Source organism: Dama dama, chromosome 9 (genome assembly GCF_033118175.1).
Source record: "Dama dama isolate Ldn47 chromosome 9, ASM3311817v1, whole genome shotgun sequence".
Classification (NCBI taxonomy): domain Eukaryota; kingdom Metazoa; phylum Chordata; class Mammalia; order Artiodactyla; family Cervidae; genus Dama; species Dama dama.
Window position 1 is genome coordinate 51,484,185 of NC_083689.1, and position 15,969 is coordinate 51,500,153.

Consider the following 15,969-nt stretch of genomic DNA (forward strand, 5'->3'; position numbering starts at 1 on the left):
CAGACCTTATGTTTAAGTCCTCAATCTATTTCTAGTTAATTTTTGTGAGTGGTGTAAGATAGGGGGTCCAACTTCATTTTTTTGCATGTGAATACTCAGTTTTCCCAACATCACTTACTGAAGAGACTATTTTTCCAATTGGGTCACCCTAGTTTATTTTTATCCTTAGTACTTAATAACCAACTATTGTACCTCAATTTGCATCTCAATCTGTTTTTCTCCCTCAACTAGAACAGAGGCTCCATACAGGTAGGTAAGTACTTGATACATAATAGATGCTCAATACATTTTGGTTGAATTGGATTATGAGTTGGAGACCAAAATGTTGCTGCCTGTTAACTTCTATACACTAATGGAGGCAAAGTAACTGGCAGAATTATTTTGGAAAACTATGTAGTCACATCTCTAAACACTGAACATTCACCTATCTTATGAGCAACGAATTCCACAACTAGGTATGCATCTGAAAAAAATGTACACATAGATGCACCAGAAGACATGTCCAAGAGATTGCTACTCTGTAAGTCAAGACCCAGAAATTATCCAAGTGTTCCTTCACAGAAGAAGAGGTAAGTAAATTGTGGAATATCCACACAGCAATGAGAATGAACCAACCACAGTCACAGACAACAATGTATCACAAACTTAATACTGAGCAAAAGAAGCCAGACACACACAAAAATACCTTCTTATCATGCCACTGATAAAAGTATAAAAGCAGTCAAAATTAACCTTACAGTTGTAACTCAGGAGAGCTCTTCCCTGGAAGGGGGCCAGTGAGTGTGGGAGTCACAAGACAGACTTTTCAGAAGCTGGTAACATCCTGTCCCCTGACTGGGCTGCTGGGTGCACGGTGTGTGAAGGTACAGGTATGACTGGAACCCTCGTGCTCTCGGTACATCTTCCACTTCAATGAAACACACTCCTCACCTGTGCCAGGCTGTTAAGGACCAGGACTCTTCTGCACGTCTCTCTCCACTTGCTACTGGCCTTGACCTGGAGCCCTGACAATGTTCAACTCACTGGACTTCAGCCTCCATACACATCCAGTCCGGTATCACCTAAACACTCCACCTCAACTGTACACACCACACCCTTCTGCTGTCAGTGTCTGGGTCCAAAACTCAGGTAAAATAGCAGGAGCCACCATCTATGTCAGCAAGAGTTGAAATAAGTTCAAGGGGCTTGACCACCAGACAGATTCAGAGATGAAGTCTTCTGTGACTTCCTCCCAGGCCCCAAGGCCTCTGGACATCCAGCTTACCCAGATTTCTCTTGTCCCTGGGTAGACGAGGCCGTTCCCTTTGCAGAGGAATCCTCAGTAGGCTTCCCTGGCCCCCAAGCACCTCTGTTTCTTCTCTTGATCTCAGACAAGAAGACTGCGGACACCAGAGGACAGAGAGGATATTTTGCTCCCTGCTCCATCTAATTGCCCAGCACAGTGCTTGGTACACAGTAGCCTGGACAGTGAGTATCTGTGGTATGAATACATGAACAAAGAAACAAACTACTGAATCTGTGCACCAGGCCCTGGTTACTAGAAAGGTAAGGATCTAGGTTCAGGATGACCACGGAAAAAAACAAAAGATAATATTTTTTTTAAGCACATGCAAAGGTCCTTCTGAGGAGGGAGGAATTTTTAAACCAACTTCATCTTATTAAAAAAAAAATTATCTAACACCAGGAAAGACAGCATGATTTTATCTTTACCATGGACAGCATTTTCACTTTCACTCCTTTCACCTCATTCAAGATGGCTGGTCGAAGGTTACAGATCAGGTACGGAGTCACAGCAGGGCTAGCCAGCTCAGGTGGGAAGTGATGCCTTTGTGGGATGAAAGTACTGGACACCAACCAACCAAACCCACCAAAGCCACAGGGGAATTCAACATGTCCAGCAAGTACAGAAATACTGGGAAACTACCCAATTATCCCTTAACAATGGGGCGACTGAAACACTCCAAATAGCCACTCAAGTCTGTTCAATACGCTGAACTATTTTCTTCCTCTTGGCACTAGTTTTTTCAATTTTCAGTGCCATTAATTAGAGGAAATTCAGCCAACACAAAGTAAAGCAAAGTTTCAGAGTTTGCTCAGTGTGCCCCAAGGAATTACTGCTATGCCTTGTTGATCCTCATAAATTTTCCAAACTTTGACTAGTTTTTGCTTTAACCAGTCTCTGGTCTTTCCAAAATGATCTGACCAATTAAGCATGAAGATTTACTACACCAAGAAGAGAGTTGCAGGTAGAACCACTGTCCAGGCCATAGCCCTCAGACCTTCTCTGTGTTCCCAACTGACAGTACAGTCCATCCTCTATAGCCATGGATGCAGAACCCTTGGATGGGCTGGGGGGAACTTGTACTAGGCCATTTTACATAAGGAACTAGAGCATCCTTGGGGTTAGGTATCCCACAGGGGTTCTGGAACCAACCCTATGCTGATATCGAAGGACAACAATATCTGCATCTCTGTGCCTAGAGTAAACGTTGTTTATTACATCCACCATCTTCAATACTTCTCCATAAACCAAAGCCAATGTCAGAGTCAATGGAGTCAATGTCCTCCTGTTTATCTGTGCACAAATTATCATCAGTCCTGCTAGAGAAGGTGCAAAGTCAGACCAGAGTTGGCTGTGATTAGGCCCCTTTGGAGACAGGAAATTTGCTGAGATCATCAGCTCAGACTTTATCATGGGTAAGGTCCCACATCAGTTTCACTGAGCTCATGTGCATAAGCAGCCCTGATGACCTAGGAGTGGTGACAAGTCAAATGTCATCCCACTCTAGGGATACCTCATAACAAGGTTTCTGCTGAGACCCATGCACATACAGAAAGCAAGCCCTTTCTTTCTACTGATGTCAACGATAGCCTTGTTGGCCTCAAGGAGAAATACAGCACTGATAATAATTTACTCTGCATCTTCAAACGCTCATTTTGTCTAAAACTGTATTATTCATTAGTGCTAGTGGTATTGACTGTTGGGGATAAATAATAATTTTCCATGGTTTTCCTGAAAATACAGTCTGAGAACTACCTACATCGGAATCACCTGGTTTGTTTATTTTAAATGTAGGTTCCTGGGTGCCACTCTTGACCTATTCAAGACTGCTCTGGCTGAGATCCACATTTTAAACAAGCCAGTGATTTTTTTTTCAAGATTATCAAGACTGCTCTAACACCTTTCTCTGGGCATCTTTCTTTTTTGCCTTGGCCATGAAGCATCATCAGCAACTTGGCCTGACCCTTCTTAGAACTCAGAGTGATTCCACTTACATGGTGGGACAGTAAGGGTAGAGCTACAATAGGAAAGTGGAGCCTTTTGCTCTCTGCCTGTTTTCTCCACACTTTATCTCTGCAAAGATTGCCTGGAACACCCGAAGTAAGTTCTGTTTCCCTGCTTCAATCACAGGTGCCGATGGACTTTGCATAAATCCCTGCTCACCCACCACGTAATTATGCTGGGGAATGTTGACAGTGTCTCCTGTAGTGTGACATGTCACAGATCACTCAGGAAGAGTTTGCAAAGTATCACAACAAAATGTATAGCATGTCTTTCCTTCCTTCCTTCCCCACTGCACCAAAGAAAACTTGGCCCTACATGATCAAGGGAGAGGGTCTCCTGAGGGACATATTTGCACAGAATCCTAAGAATAGCAACCCAATCAAGTTAATTTGGACATCAGTGCTATCCTTCCAGGAGCATCCCCAGTAATTTGCATCACTAGTCTGTGAACACACCTTACTTCTGGCCCCAAGATAAATCAACAGCCTCACATCTGTCACAAAGACACTGGAAGGACCCAGACCCAGGGGAAGAAATACTGTTCAGCACTCCAACTGCTGGTATGTCTGAACTCTGACATTTGTGGGTGGAGATCTTGGTTTCCATCTTTAGCTTCCAAGCTTGGTGCCCAGTTGGTTCTCAGAAAAGGGAGGGAGGGATGGGCAGGAAGTCAAGGAACAGTCCGTATAATACCAGTCTCACTTTTTAAATAGAAACTTCACAAATCTCTCTATCCAAGAAATTCTATCTCACCCTGATTTCTAAAGAGCAGTGAGAACTGGAGGAGTTCTAAAGCCCAGGACTCTTGACCACAGAGGGAAGGAGAAACTCATGGGCCCCAGAGGAGGAGGAAGTATTTTTTTAAAGGGAGAGGCAGGGCAAGGGCTATTTACACAACAGAGATGACTATACCAAGACCTATAATCAGAAAAAGTTTAACTTTTAAAAAACCACATAGAACTGAAGACAGCCTCCCAGCCAGCAAGGAAAGGAGTAAAGACAGGCTCAAAGAAAATGGAACCTATTTCCCCAACATTTCTCTAAGACATGAGACAGAAAGCAACATCTACAGCTGTGTGCCAGTAACTCATTTATGCTCCCAGGACACAAGTTAAAAGTGACCCTCAGAAATTATATCAGAATCACCGGTAATTATATCAGACACTGAAAGATCCCAAGGATCTACTTTGTGCCAGAAGCTCACTCTATGCTCCCAAAACCCCACAGGAGGTACGATCACTAGTTTTGCAGATGAGGACAGTGATGCTGTAGCCAAGATCCAAGCTCATCCACGACAAGACTGGAAGGTGAGGCAGGCTCAGAGGGGCCTCTTCACCATGAAGAGCTTTCCACAGGTTCAGGGACCGCACCCAGATTGTGAGGGGGTGTTGAGCTTCTCAGTCAAGCTCCCCTGCCTCTCCAGAGCATGCCCATCAGTTGGTATCCATCATCATGGTCAATTACTAACAGAATGAGAGACACAGTCCAAGGCCAGCATGGCTTACTGGGGCCAACCCTCTACAAGGAACATCTGCTTCCTCGTCGTGGAAGTGTGCAAAATCCTGGTACGGAAGAGTTCATGCCTTTATTCCTTCATTTACTCAAATTCATTCAAACATTCACTAAGCAGATTTCTGCACTGGGCTCAATGGTAAAGGTCTGGGGACAAAGAGCTCTGTACATCAGGATATCCTAAAAGGGGTTAAAAAGTTGTAAGGTCCTGCTTAGAGATGGGGGTTAGACTGAAAGAAAAAAAAAAAAAAAAACAAAGATGTTTTTCAATGTGTGTGTAACCTAGAATCTTCACCTACCAAAAAATATGCACCAGTAATTCTACAGGCTTTCCTTTCACAGAGATTCATCAAGAGGTGTGCTTAAGTAATAGTTCAAATCAATAAAATGCTAACAGACCACCTACTACTGCATGCAAGGCATGATAAAACTCAGGCTCTTATTTCAGGAAGAATGAAACTACAGAAGAAGCTAAAACATAAATACATAAACCATAAATTGAGGAATTATGCATATTTAAGTATAACAGGAGTTGTTAATATTAATAAAATTAATAGCCTCCACTTAGTGTTAAGCCAGACACTTTACTAACAGCTTCACTAGTATTAGCCAATTAATCCTCCCCATGCCAGCCAAGTGGGGCTGATCAACACAGTGGACCCCTGTGATGTTTGCCTACAAGGCATCCATTTCCCCTTAAGAAACTACCCTTCAAGCCTGCTTCAACCATGTAACCTGATGGAGTCCCCACCACCCAGGTCCCAGGTCCCAGGTCCCACCCCAGGGATGGGCATGTACCCAAGCCTGGCCAGTTAATACATATGCCACCAATGTTGCCACAGTGATCAACTGGGGTACAACACAGGTAAACCTGACAAGTCTCAATTCTGGGACTTTTGTGGCAATACTGAGATATAAAAACTACAGTACATTAGAAATGTGTAATTTCCATGAGTCACTACCTGGAACTAATCAACCTGAGAATACAAGCAACACGTGGGAAATAGAGTCCAGAGATGGGTGGGAGGTTTGGGAAGTGGTAAGAAAATGACCTACATACACACACAAGTCTGGCGGTGCAGCCCGAGCCCAGGGATCCAGCCTCATAGAGATCTATAATTTATCAGCAGAATCTTCAGTTACACAAGTAAATTTTCTCTTCCATTTAAGCCAGTGTGGATCAGGTTTCAGTCACTTGCAATTTGGAGCCCTCACCAATACACTGTGATCATCCCACATTTACCAAATGAGAAGTCAGGGACTCAGAGAAGACAGACAGCCTGAGACTGAATTTACTATCTAAGGTTGGGGCGGGAAGACCACCATGGTTGTGTGTCCTCAGACCAGAAATCTGAAAGAGTCAGCCTTCCAGTTGCCCAGACCCTATTTTTCCCCTTCATCCACCAGTGCCAAGGTAAAGATACATGAGTCACTCTGCTATGGTCCCTTTTCTACATTGTGAGTTTATTTCTTGTTTACCTTCACACCGACGGGGTGATCCTCTGGGGTCCTAGCTTTATCCATGGCTCTATTAAACTCTTCCTTCTCAACACTGCTTTCTTTCTGAGTAGCACAAAAATGGTACATCCTACAATTGATCTTATACTGGAGAAAATATGACCAAAAAAATACCTGTAACCTTGGGCAAATTATTTAGTCTCTTATAGAAAATTTCTTCCCTTTGTAATTATCTTACCTGGGGAGATGAGACCATCTATGAGCTTGAGTCTGAGGAATTTCCTAAGGAACATAAACAGTCACCTCCCCAGAGGAAAGGTAAAATGAGTCATCTTGAAGGTGTTCAAGTTTAGATATTGAGCGTGTTTAATTTGAAATACACTACAGTAAGTAAATGAGTAAGAAATGACATTTTAAAATATTTAATTTCTAACATTACTGTGTTTCCCCAAGCACGATAAAAGAGTTGAGCTAATATTTACGTCCCACTCTTCCAGTGGAAGGGTATGGGTCCAATGATCCATTTGAAACCAGTCCTTGCTTTTGAAAATAATCTCATCAGCATATAGGAGGGTACTCATCCACCTAGCAATCCAATTCCACTGGAGCACAGCTGGGGCAGGGCTGGGAGGACCAGGAGACACAAGGGAACTCAGCCTGGGAGGGTCGGCTGGGGCACAAGCTCTACCATCCTTGCCAGGCAAAAACTAGGTTCTCTCTACAAGGGTAAACTGAAAGTTAGGGCAGAAAATACAAGAATGGCCATAGGCTTATCAATTTCTACACTGTCCCTTTATAATGATCCCTGTGAAATAATTATTTCTATCGGTGGTCATCTAGTATAGGGGATTTAAGATAGTGGGTTCATTAAGGAAAGTCAGGATCACAAACTCATTTAATTCTCCTTGAACCTGTTTAATCAAAATGATTTTCTGCTACTCTCTATTACAAGCCGAGTTTCTGTGGTGACAGATTAATGACTGATCCACTAAGCCACACCACCTCTCTTGTCACCAACCCCACAGACTGAGGCAGCCACTATTCTATCAATAAGCCTCCCTTGCCCTTGAAACTCATTATAGCTGAGACGTTGAGATCAAACGAGATCAGATGCTCAGTGCCACCCCAGTCCTGCTACAGAGACCACCAGATCCCACAGTGTGTGCACGAGAAGGAGAAAGCACACAGGCGGGTCCTTGTGGTCTCATTAGAATTACACACTCAGGTCACTCTGGAGTAAGGTAAATGCCAGCCAAGGCAACACTTCTGAGTCTTCGGGCCTGCTAAAGGCAATTATCCCAGAGTTAAATGTCAGGGCTAGCTTCATGAGTGCAAAAGAAAGAAAATGTCATGTTTGGTGTAAGCAACAATATTATTTTAATCAAATCAGAAGCTCATTATTAGCAAAAGAGAAGCCCCGATATGACCTCTACCATAAGCTGTGTCCACCTGGCTTCCCACTCCACTTGGTCTCAACCTAAGGCTCCTCACTGATTTCCCTTAGGCAGAAAGCAGCAAAGACTTTCAGTGTAATACCAGTGGAGACTCACAGCCCAAGTCCACTCCTCTCTCAATGGGCCGCAGTGTAAGAGTCTAGAGTCAGGAGAAAAGGGAACCCTCTTACACTGTTGGTGGGAATGCAAACTAGTACAGCCACTATGGAAAACAGTGTGGAGATTTCTTTAAAAACTGGAAATAGAACTGCCATATGACCCAGCAATCCCACTTCTGGGCATACACACTGAGGAAACCAGATCTGAAAGAGACACGTGCACCCCAATGTTCATCGCAGCACTGTTTATAATAGCCAGGACATGGAAGCAACCTAGATGCCCATCAGCAGATGAATGGATAAGGAAGCTGTGGTACATATACACCATGGAATATTACCCAGCCGTTAAAAAGAATTCATTTGAATCAGTTCTAATGAGATGGATGAAACTGGAGCCCATTATACAGAGTGAAGTAAGCCAGAAAGATAAAGAACATTACAGCATACTAACACATATATATGGAATTTAGAAAGATGGTAACGATAACCCTATATGCAAAACAGAAAAAGAGACACAGAAGTACAGAACAGACTTTTGAACTCTGTGGGAGAAGGTAAGGGTGGGATGTTTCGAAAGAACAGCATGTATATTATCTATGGTGAAACAGATCACCAGCCCAGATGGGATGCATGAGACAAGTGCTCGGGCCTGGTGTACTGGGAAGACCCAGAGGAATCAGGTGGAGAGGGAGGTGGGGGGGGGATCGAGATGGGGAATACATGTAACTCTATGGCTGATTCATATCAATGTATGACAAAACCCAAAAAAAATAAAAAATAAAAAACAAAAAGAAAAGAAATAAAATGTTAAAAAAAAAAAAAAAAAGAGTCTAGAGTCAGACCGCCTGGGTCCAGTCCAGTTCCTTCACAGTCCAGCTCTGTGGGCAAGAGACCTCACCTCCCAGTAAATAAGAATAATAGTGCTTCTCTCCTAGGATGGTTATGAATATTACATGAGATAATAGATGTAAACCAACTTAAACAATTGCTAGGACACTAAGTGCAGGATAAATGTTAGGTATCATCTATTTCTGCAATGTTTTATGTTAATTGAAATTTGTGTATATTACCTTTACAAGAAAAAACACTTGTTAAAAAAAGAAAACAGGGACTTCCCTGGTGGTCCAGTGGCTAACACTCCAAGCTCCCAATGCAAGGGGCTGGGGTTCGATCCCTGGTCAGGGAACTAGATCCCATATGCCACAATGAAGATCAAAGATCCTGCATGCCACAACTGATAAGATCTGGTGCAGACAAATAAATAAATAAATATTTTGTACAAAGAAAACAGAACAAGGAAGAAATACTGACTGCGAAAGTTAAAGGTTTTCATCCAGTAGACAAGCGGTTACCTGAGAGAAAAGATCACATGTATATATCTTACTCATTCTTCTAGCCACTGCCTAGCACATGTTTGACAGTCAAATATTTGTTGGAATGAATGGACGGATTACAAATGAATGTAGGAATGAACAGAGGAAAATCTCCTTACAGTAACTGTATGGAAAGCCAAATCAGATTCAGAAAAAAATCAGGAAAATGGCTGTGGCATCCTCACCCCTCAACCTGAAACCACAGAGGAGCTAAAAGCACAGCAGTTGGAGCAGTTAGAAGTGGGAAATAACTATACAACTTAACACAAACATCTGCCTTCTTCATCCTCTCCTTCTTCAAACTGTATTTGTGCAGAAGTCCAGGTCTCCGTCTACCCAAAACATCCCAATTGCTAGTCTTTATCAAAGAAGAATGACCAAACTAACAGGCTCCCACTACATTTAGGAGCAAACATCTGTATGTTGTTATATTTCTCCTGGCTCCATTGCTCCAGGCAACAAACCATAGAGTAGCTGTCAAAGTTCTACTTCTGGAAAGAAGGAGATAGCATTATTTGTGTATCTAGAGCAACAGGACCACTTCAAAGTATTAAGTAGAGGCCATCTGGTCATCTCTGGCAACATCACAGCACATTCAACAGGCAAGAGAACAAGGAGCACACAGCCCGCCACCCATTTCCACTTCAAATTTAGCCAATAACTTCCACCAAGGGGTATCATCAACTCTCTAAAAGGGGCTCTTAGTTTTCAATTTCAAAAATTCAAAAACCACTTCTTAATATCTCTTCCCTCGAGTGAAAAAAAGAAAACAAAGAAAAGAAAAAGAAAACAAGTCAAGGGGAAAGGTAAAAACTTTTCTTTCACAAAGTAAAAGGCAAAAAGTGACTTTCTCGCAAACTGACAAGCATCATAACAATATCATAACAATAGTCTCAGGGCCTGGTCTTTCAAAGTTATCAGTGGTTTCCACAAAACTGAAACAGCAGGAGAGAAGCTAAGCATTGTCAGTCTCCAGTGAGGCCAGTGAAACGGTGATGGCTGGTGAAAATCACCAGGCTGGCTGATCCCTGATACCCTTAGCTGAGGCTTTGTCAACTGTCCACTCAATTGCTTCTACATGAAGCAACCTTTTAGTCCCTGGTCCCAGGGGATGGAGGTTTTGTGGTTATTCCAAGTAAAACAATCAACTAAAGACACTCAGACTCGGCCTAAAAGAGAATCTAGTTTGAGTTTCATAACACTTTAAAGAGGTTAATGGAATTAAATTATATTAATGGCATTAAATTATGTCTGACCCACAGCTAGCATCAGAAGACTCTATGGAGCATATATTAATGCCACAGTTGATGACTGAAGATATTTGGAATTCTGAAACATTTTGAACGTTTTTAATGGTATGTTGGATTAAATTATCATTTTTAAAGAATATATACTGCTAAAAAATATTAGTTGAACACCTAAAATTGCTCCAGAGACAAAAAAAGCAATGCATTTGAACACAGCTTTTCTCTTTTTTGCTAAGCTTAGGATATTTTCAGCAGGAAGTATTCCTAATCATCCTAGGAATTACCTAGAATGTTCTTTTAAAATATGGATTTCCAGCACTCATCCCAGAACTATAGAATCAGAATCTCTGAGGAGGAAGGGGTGAGTCTGGTACTACAATTTAACAAGCGCCCCAGGTGAGAGCTTCATGATCAGTTAGGCTTGTAAAAAACACTGATCCAAGAATTAAAAATGTCACCATTTGCAAGAAAGATGAGAAATCAAGAAAAGCCCAATCTTTCAAAATTTAAATCTGAATGAGAAACAAGAATAGTGCCATATGCATGATACACTAAGACTAGAAAACCTTGAAAAGACACAAAAGCAGAGTAAACCAGTCCACACCGAAGACCAGCAAGAACAGTCGCTGTCCATACAACCCAGCTGCCACGTGAACCAGAGGGGGTGTGCAGAAGGGGCTGTGTCCTCCAGCTCTAGCCAAGTCAAGCATCTGCCCCTTTCCTCAACTCTATCTAAAACGTAATGAAGAAGGTAAGAAAAAACAAGATAATTTCTACCCTGTGTGAGTCTGGGAATGGAAGCTTCTGTGGGGCATCTTTCAAGCAGCTTGGCCATCTTTTTCAGCCACAGGCAAAGGTAGTCTGCACAGGGCTCTTTGGGGCGGAACAGAAAGGGGATAGAAGATGGTTAACAGAATAGATCAGGAACAGGAGATCTCATGGTGCCAGGTGGTGGTGGTCGGGGCAGGGGAGGGGGAGGGAAGCAGTAAGGCCTCATATCGCTTGTTCACTGAAAGTGTTTGAAAGCCTCTTTCAAGGAAAAGACCACCATCAACGAAAGGGAAGAGGAACAGAGAGGAGAGAGATAAGTAAGTCTCCACTCAAGGCCTTAGCACCTCTGGAATGGGCCCTGGAGAGGTGCTCTTTAGAAAGTACTAGAAGACATCTGGATTAACTGGATTTCTCAGGCCCTCCCTCTGCAACGGCTGGGCATGCGGGGCATGGGGTAAGAGGAATCCAGGGTAGGGGGTGACCCTCACATGTCTCCCACTCAAGGAGTCCTGTGCCAAGACCAGGGGCTCCGTGGTATGGGTCCCTCCCCAGGGCAGGAATTCCTGGTGTTAAATATCGTCCAAGTTTTCCCTAGTGCCCTAGAAGCACACGGTCCCAGCCACCTGGGGCAGCCTCTGAGAGAACTGGCAGCACCTCCCACAGCACAGAGGGGATGCCATCTGCTGGAAAGACTGCGTCAGGAGCCTCTGGGCCAGCATCCTCCCGGGCGTACCTGGGGAGCAGCCGCCAGCCTGGGGCAGAAACAGACAGCAGATTGCTTCTGGGTGCCCAGGAATAACTTTCTCGCCTCCCACGGCTCCCTCAGAGGAGCATCCTTTGCCATTCAGGCTCCCCTTCAGCGTGGCGGACCAACTCACTAGCGCCTGCTCCCTTTCCCTTCTCCTAAGGATGCCGAGGGTCCAAACCACCATGGTCCCTCCCAACAAGAGCATGTAGCAAAGCCTTAGCCATGGTTCTCCGAACCTCCTGGACACCTGGCTCCCTACTCAAGGAGCTGGGCTCACTCCAAACCTAAACCTCCGCAGCAGGCATTCTTCTGGACACCGCGCCCCACCCCACCCCCTGCCAGAGATGGTCTAAGTCACTGCTGCCCAGGGAGGTTCTCTGGGGGCCTTGATAAGTCAACCAGCAGCATTAGGAGAACTCGAAAGCTTAAGGAGCCTCTGCCTCCGCAGCTGCTCACTGTTAATACCGCGTTTAGTGCAATCACTTTCCCCCAGTTGTACCAATTACACACACCTGGACCACAGGTAACAGGGGCGAAGAGCATCAAGGCTTCTAAGTTGTCTTTAAAGAAGTTCCTCCCAGGCAAGATGAAGCCCATGAACCCCGAACCCACAAGCTGCCTGCGAAGTCTGCACCAGCGCCTCTCCCACCCGCTAAGGAGGCGCAACACCCCCCCACCCCCCACCCCCCCCTTGCTCCGAGGCTCTCCCGCCCCCCGCAGGGCCCCGAGTACTCACGTCTCGAAAGCGGTTCCAGTACTTGTCCCGCTCGTACTGGGAGACTGTGCTCAACCACTGGTCGTCGTCCAGGAAATTGCCGTTGTTGTGGCCCGCGCCTCCGGCGAGCGCGTCCAGGTGCCGGCTCTCCACCTGGAGGAAGCACCACGCCGCGGCGGCGGCCGCGAGCACCGCGATCGCTGGCATCTGCGGGGCAGGGGCACGCGGGGGCGGTGAGGGGAGGCCCGGGGCGGCGAGCCCAGGGCCGCGCGCCCCCGCCGTCGGGGCAGGGGGCACCTCCCCGCGGGGCCAGGGTCAACCCTGGGCACACCCGCGGCGGATCTACAGACCCAGGGGTCTCTCTCACGAATGGGGGGGGGGGGGGGGGGGTTGGGTCGGTTTCAAGCGAAGAGGCTGCGTCACAAATTAGGGGCCGCTATCAAACTATAGAGGACCCCTATCGTCCGGGCGCCCCACGCACCGCCGCTCTCGGACAGGGGCTTCAGTACCCCTCCCCGAAAACGGAGAGCCCTGGATCCGCAAGCCTGACTCCCAGACACGGCGCCCAGAGCTCGGGGGCCGGGAGGGGGTAAACAGGGCTCGGAGCAGCAGTCCAGGCTCCCACTGAATGCGGGGTACACCTGCGGACGGGGTGAGGGGGTGTCTCCCCTCGGCCCCCCGCCGCCGCTTCGGGGAAAGAGGGGCGCGCGGAGCCAGCCCCAGGCAGGCCCTGACCCCGCCGGCCCCCACCCCCGGTGGCCGAGGGGAGGTGTCCCAACTACGCCAAGTTGGGGCGCGGGGTTCTGCGGGGAACGTACCTTGGGGCCCGGCCCGGGTCCCCGCGTCCGAGTTGCTCGAGCTCTTGTGGCGCGGCCGCCGAGAAGGCTAACCGGCTGGCTAGCTCCCCAGCGCTCCTGCCACCCGCCGCCGCGCGTCCTGCCGCTTTGTGAGCCCGCAGCGCTCTGGCTCCGCTCGCTCGCTCGCTCGCAGGCTCGCTCGGGCGCGGCGTCCGCGGGCGGAGGAGCCCGAGCGCTCGAGCCGAGGCCTCTGGCGACCCCTGGCGGCCGCGCGCCGCTGTGCGGCCCGCCCGACCGCCCCGCCGCCCCTGGTCCCGCAGCTGGGGATCCTGGTTATCCACGTCTCTACGCGAGGCTGAAATAAGCTTTCAGGCCCAGGTTGGCGAGAGACAGCTAGGGGAAATGAGGATCAAGGCCAAGAGGAGGGCCAACGTTGAGGCATTCTCAAAAGCAAGGTCGTTGGACCACTTAAGTCAGAATCATCTCAATGGTGGGGGAGGGAGGACTTCTTAAAAATGGGGACTCCTGGCTCACGCCCCAGACTCGCTGAATCAGCATGCCTTAGGAGAGCGTCCAGAGGTGAGTGAATTTCTGCACTGCCCACCCCAGGTCTTGCACCCACCCACGTCTCTGCACATCCATGGCCTGTACCATGCCAACTACAGTCCCTTAAGACAGTCCTTCTGGCCCCCACTTCCATCATTTGTCACCTATTTCTGCCTTGTGTCACCGCATTGACCTGGTGGGCATCCCTTGGTGTTCTTACACAGCAAGGTCCGTATCTGTTTCTGTTGCCACCCCTTGGGAACTGGCCCCAGCACCAGCCTCTTCGGTTTTCCTAGAGGGGAGGGAGCAGGAGAGGGAGAACCAGGCCAGGCTCAGGGACAAGACATAGAGGCAGGAGATGCAGCCCCCGCTGGCATTCCAGATCCTCAGACAAGTCTGATCAAAAGGGCAGGGCAAACTGAACTGCTGCCTCTCTCTTGTACAACCACAACCCATTCTGCAGATGGCTGAATGCTTTTGTTGAAGCTGAAACTCCAATACTTTGGCCACCTGATGCAAAGAGCTGACTCACTGGAAAAGACCCTGATGCTGGGAAAGATTGAGGACAGGAGGAGAAGGGGACAACAGAGGATGAGATGGTTGGATGGCATCACTGACTCAATGGACATGGGTTTGGGTAGACTCTGGCAGTTGGTGATGGACAGGGAGGCCTGGCATGCTGTGGTTCATGGGGTCGCAAAGAGTTGGACACAACTAAGCGACTGAACTGAACTGAATGCTTTTAAAACGGGTCTGACATAGTCACCCATCTCCCCTCAACACACACTTACGTCTCTTCATGTTTGCTTTCCTGATTAAGACCAAACTCACGGCTGGGTCTCCAAACCCTGCCCATTTGGCCCCGTGCACCTCTCTGGCTGCCTCTCACACCACCCCTCCTCTTCTGACTTCCTGGCTTTGGTATGGGTCTCAGTGGATGTGGGCTCCCTCTAGCACTGGGTAGTAACTTCTACTTGGGCTGCTGTCCAAGGGACTAGTGCTGGGTGGTGACTTCTACTTGGACTGCTGACCACACCTGCCCCCAACGCCAGCCTCATTGATTTCAGCCCTCAGCTTATTCACCCTGACTGCTTCAGACAGGCTTGCTGAACCGAAGACCAGGATGCTGCATGAGGCCAGGATGCTGGTGACTCTCCCCTGAGAACACAGTGCTTCTCAGCTGCAAGATCACTTGACATCACTCACTCCACGTCTGTGTCTCCGCCTGCCTGGAGCGAGCTCCGTGAGGGCAGAGGCCCAGTTTGGCTTGCTCACCAGTGACCACGGTGCCCAGAGCCCAGCTCTCGACACTGAGCCCCAACATATGTGAGGCGGTCAGCTATTGATTGTGCTGCAAGTAATTTGGTTGCATGTAGTTCAATGTGTGGAAGTTGGATTGTGATTTTTTCCTAAAAAAAAAAGTAGCAGATGCTTATCCCAACATTACTCTGACTGATTTACATTCCTAGAAGTTTTCCTGAAAGGGAGGAAAGGAGTGGAGTCACAACTATTAAACTGGGGACTGTGGTTGTCACAGGAATATTTTAGGTATTTTTGTCCTGGTGGTATCAGAGCAGGAAAGAAATATACATATGATGGAGAGTACATTTCTTACTTTCTCATGGAAACCCAAGTAAGTTCAGCTCCAATTCATTTTTCCACCCACTCTGATCTGCCTTTCATCTTCACTGACTGACATGACTTGTCACATCAGCGATCTCCTCCAAGGGGGCAGCCCTCAGTCCTCCCGTACTTGACCCTGAGCATCCCTTTAGGGTCCCATGGGACTCTCCCTTCTGGCTGGATGTACCCACATGTATACACCATAGGTTCTGTGGGCTCAGGCCAAAGCTGTCTGCCCTTTCTGGGTGTTCCCATCCTGTACTGTGCTGAGATGCTCCTGTTGCATTTCCAGCTCAGAACTGTCTGATAACTTCCAACTGTAATACATCCAGCTTTACAAT

The 15,969-nt window shown here is 47.1% G+C and overlaps 1 protein-coding gene across 2 annotated transcripts in view; it reads right to left on the minus strand.

The window, feature by feature from the left end:
- SPOCK1 (SPARC (osteonectin), cwcv and kazal like domains proteoglycan 1) overlaps positions 1–13,610 on the minus strand; it is a 566,336-nt gene extending 552,726 nt beyond the window's left edge. For both annotated transcript variants that reach the window (XM_061151354.1, XM_061151353.1), the window contains exons 1-2: positions 13,481–13,610; positions 12,684–12,869 (exon numbers count right to left, since the gene is read on the minus strand). In XM_061151354.1, coding sequence (XP_061007337.1) covers positions 12,684–12,869 — 186 coding nt within the window. In that variant the 5' untranslated portion in view covers positions 13,481–13,610. The remainder of the gene's footprint in view (positions 1–12,683; positions 12,870–13,480) is intronic.
- Positions 13,611–15,969: the final 2,359 nt, after the last annotated feature.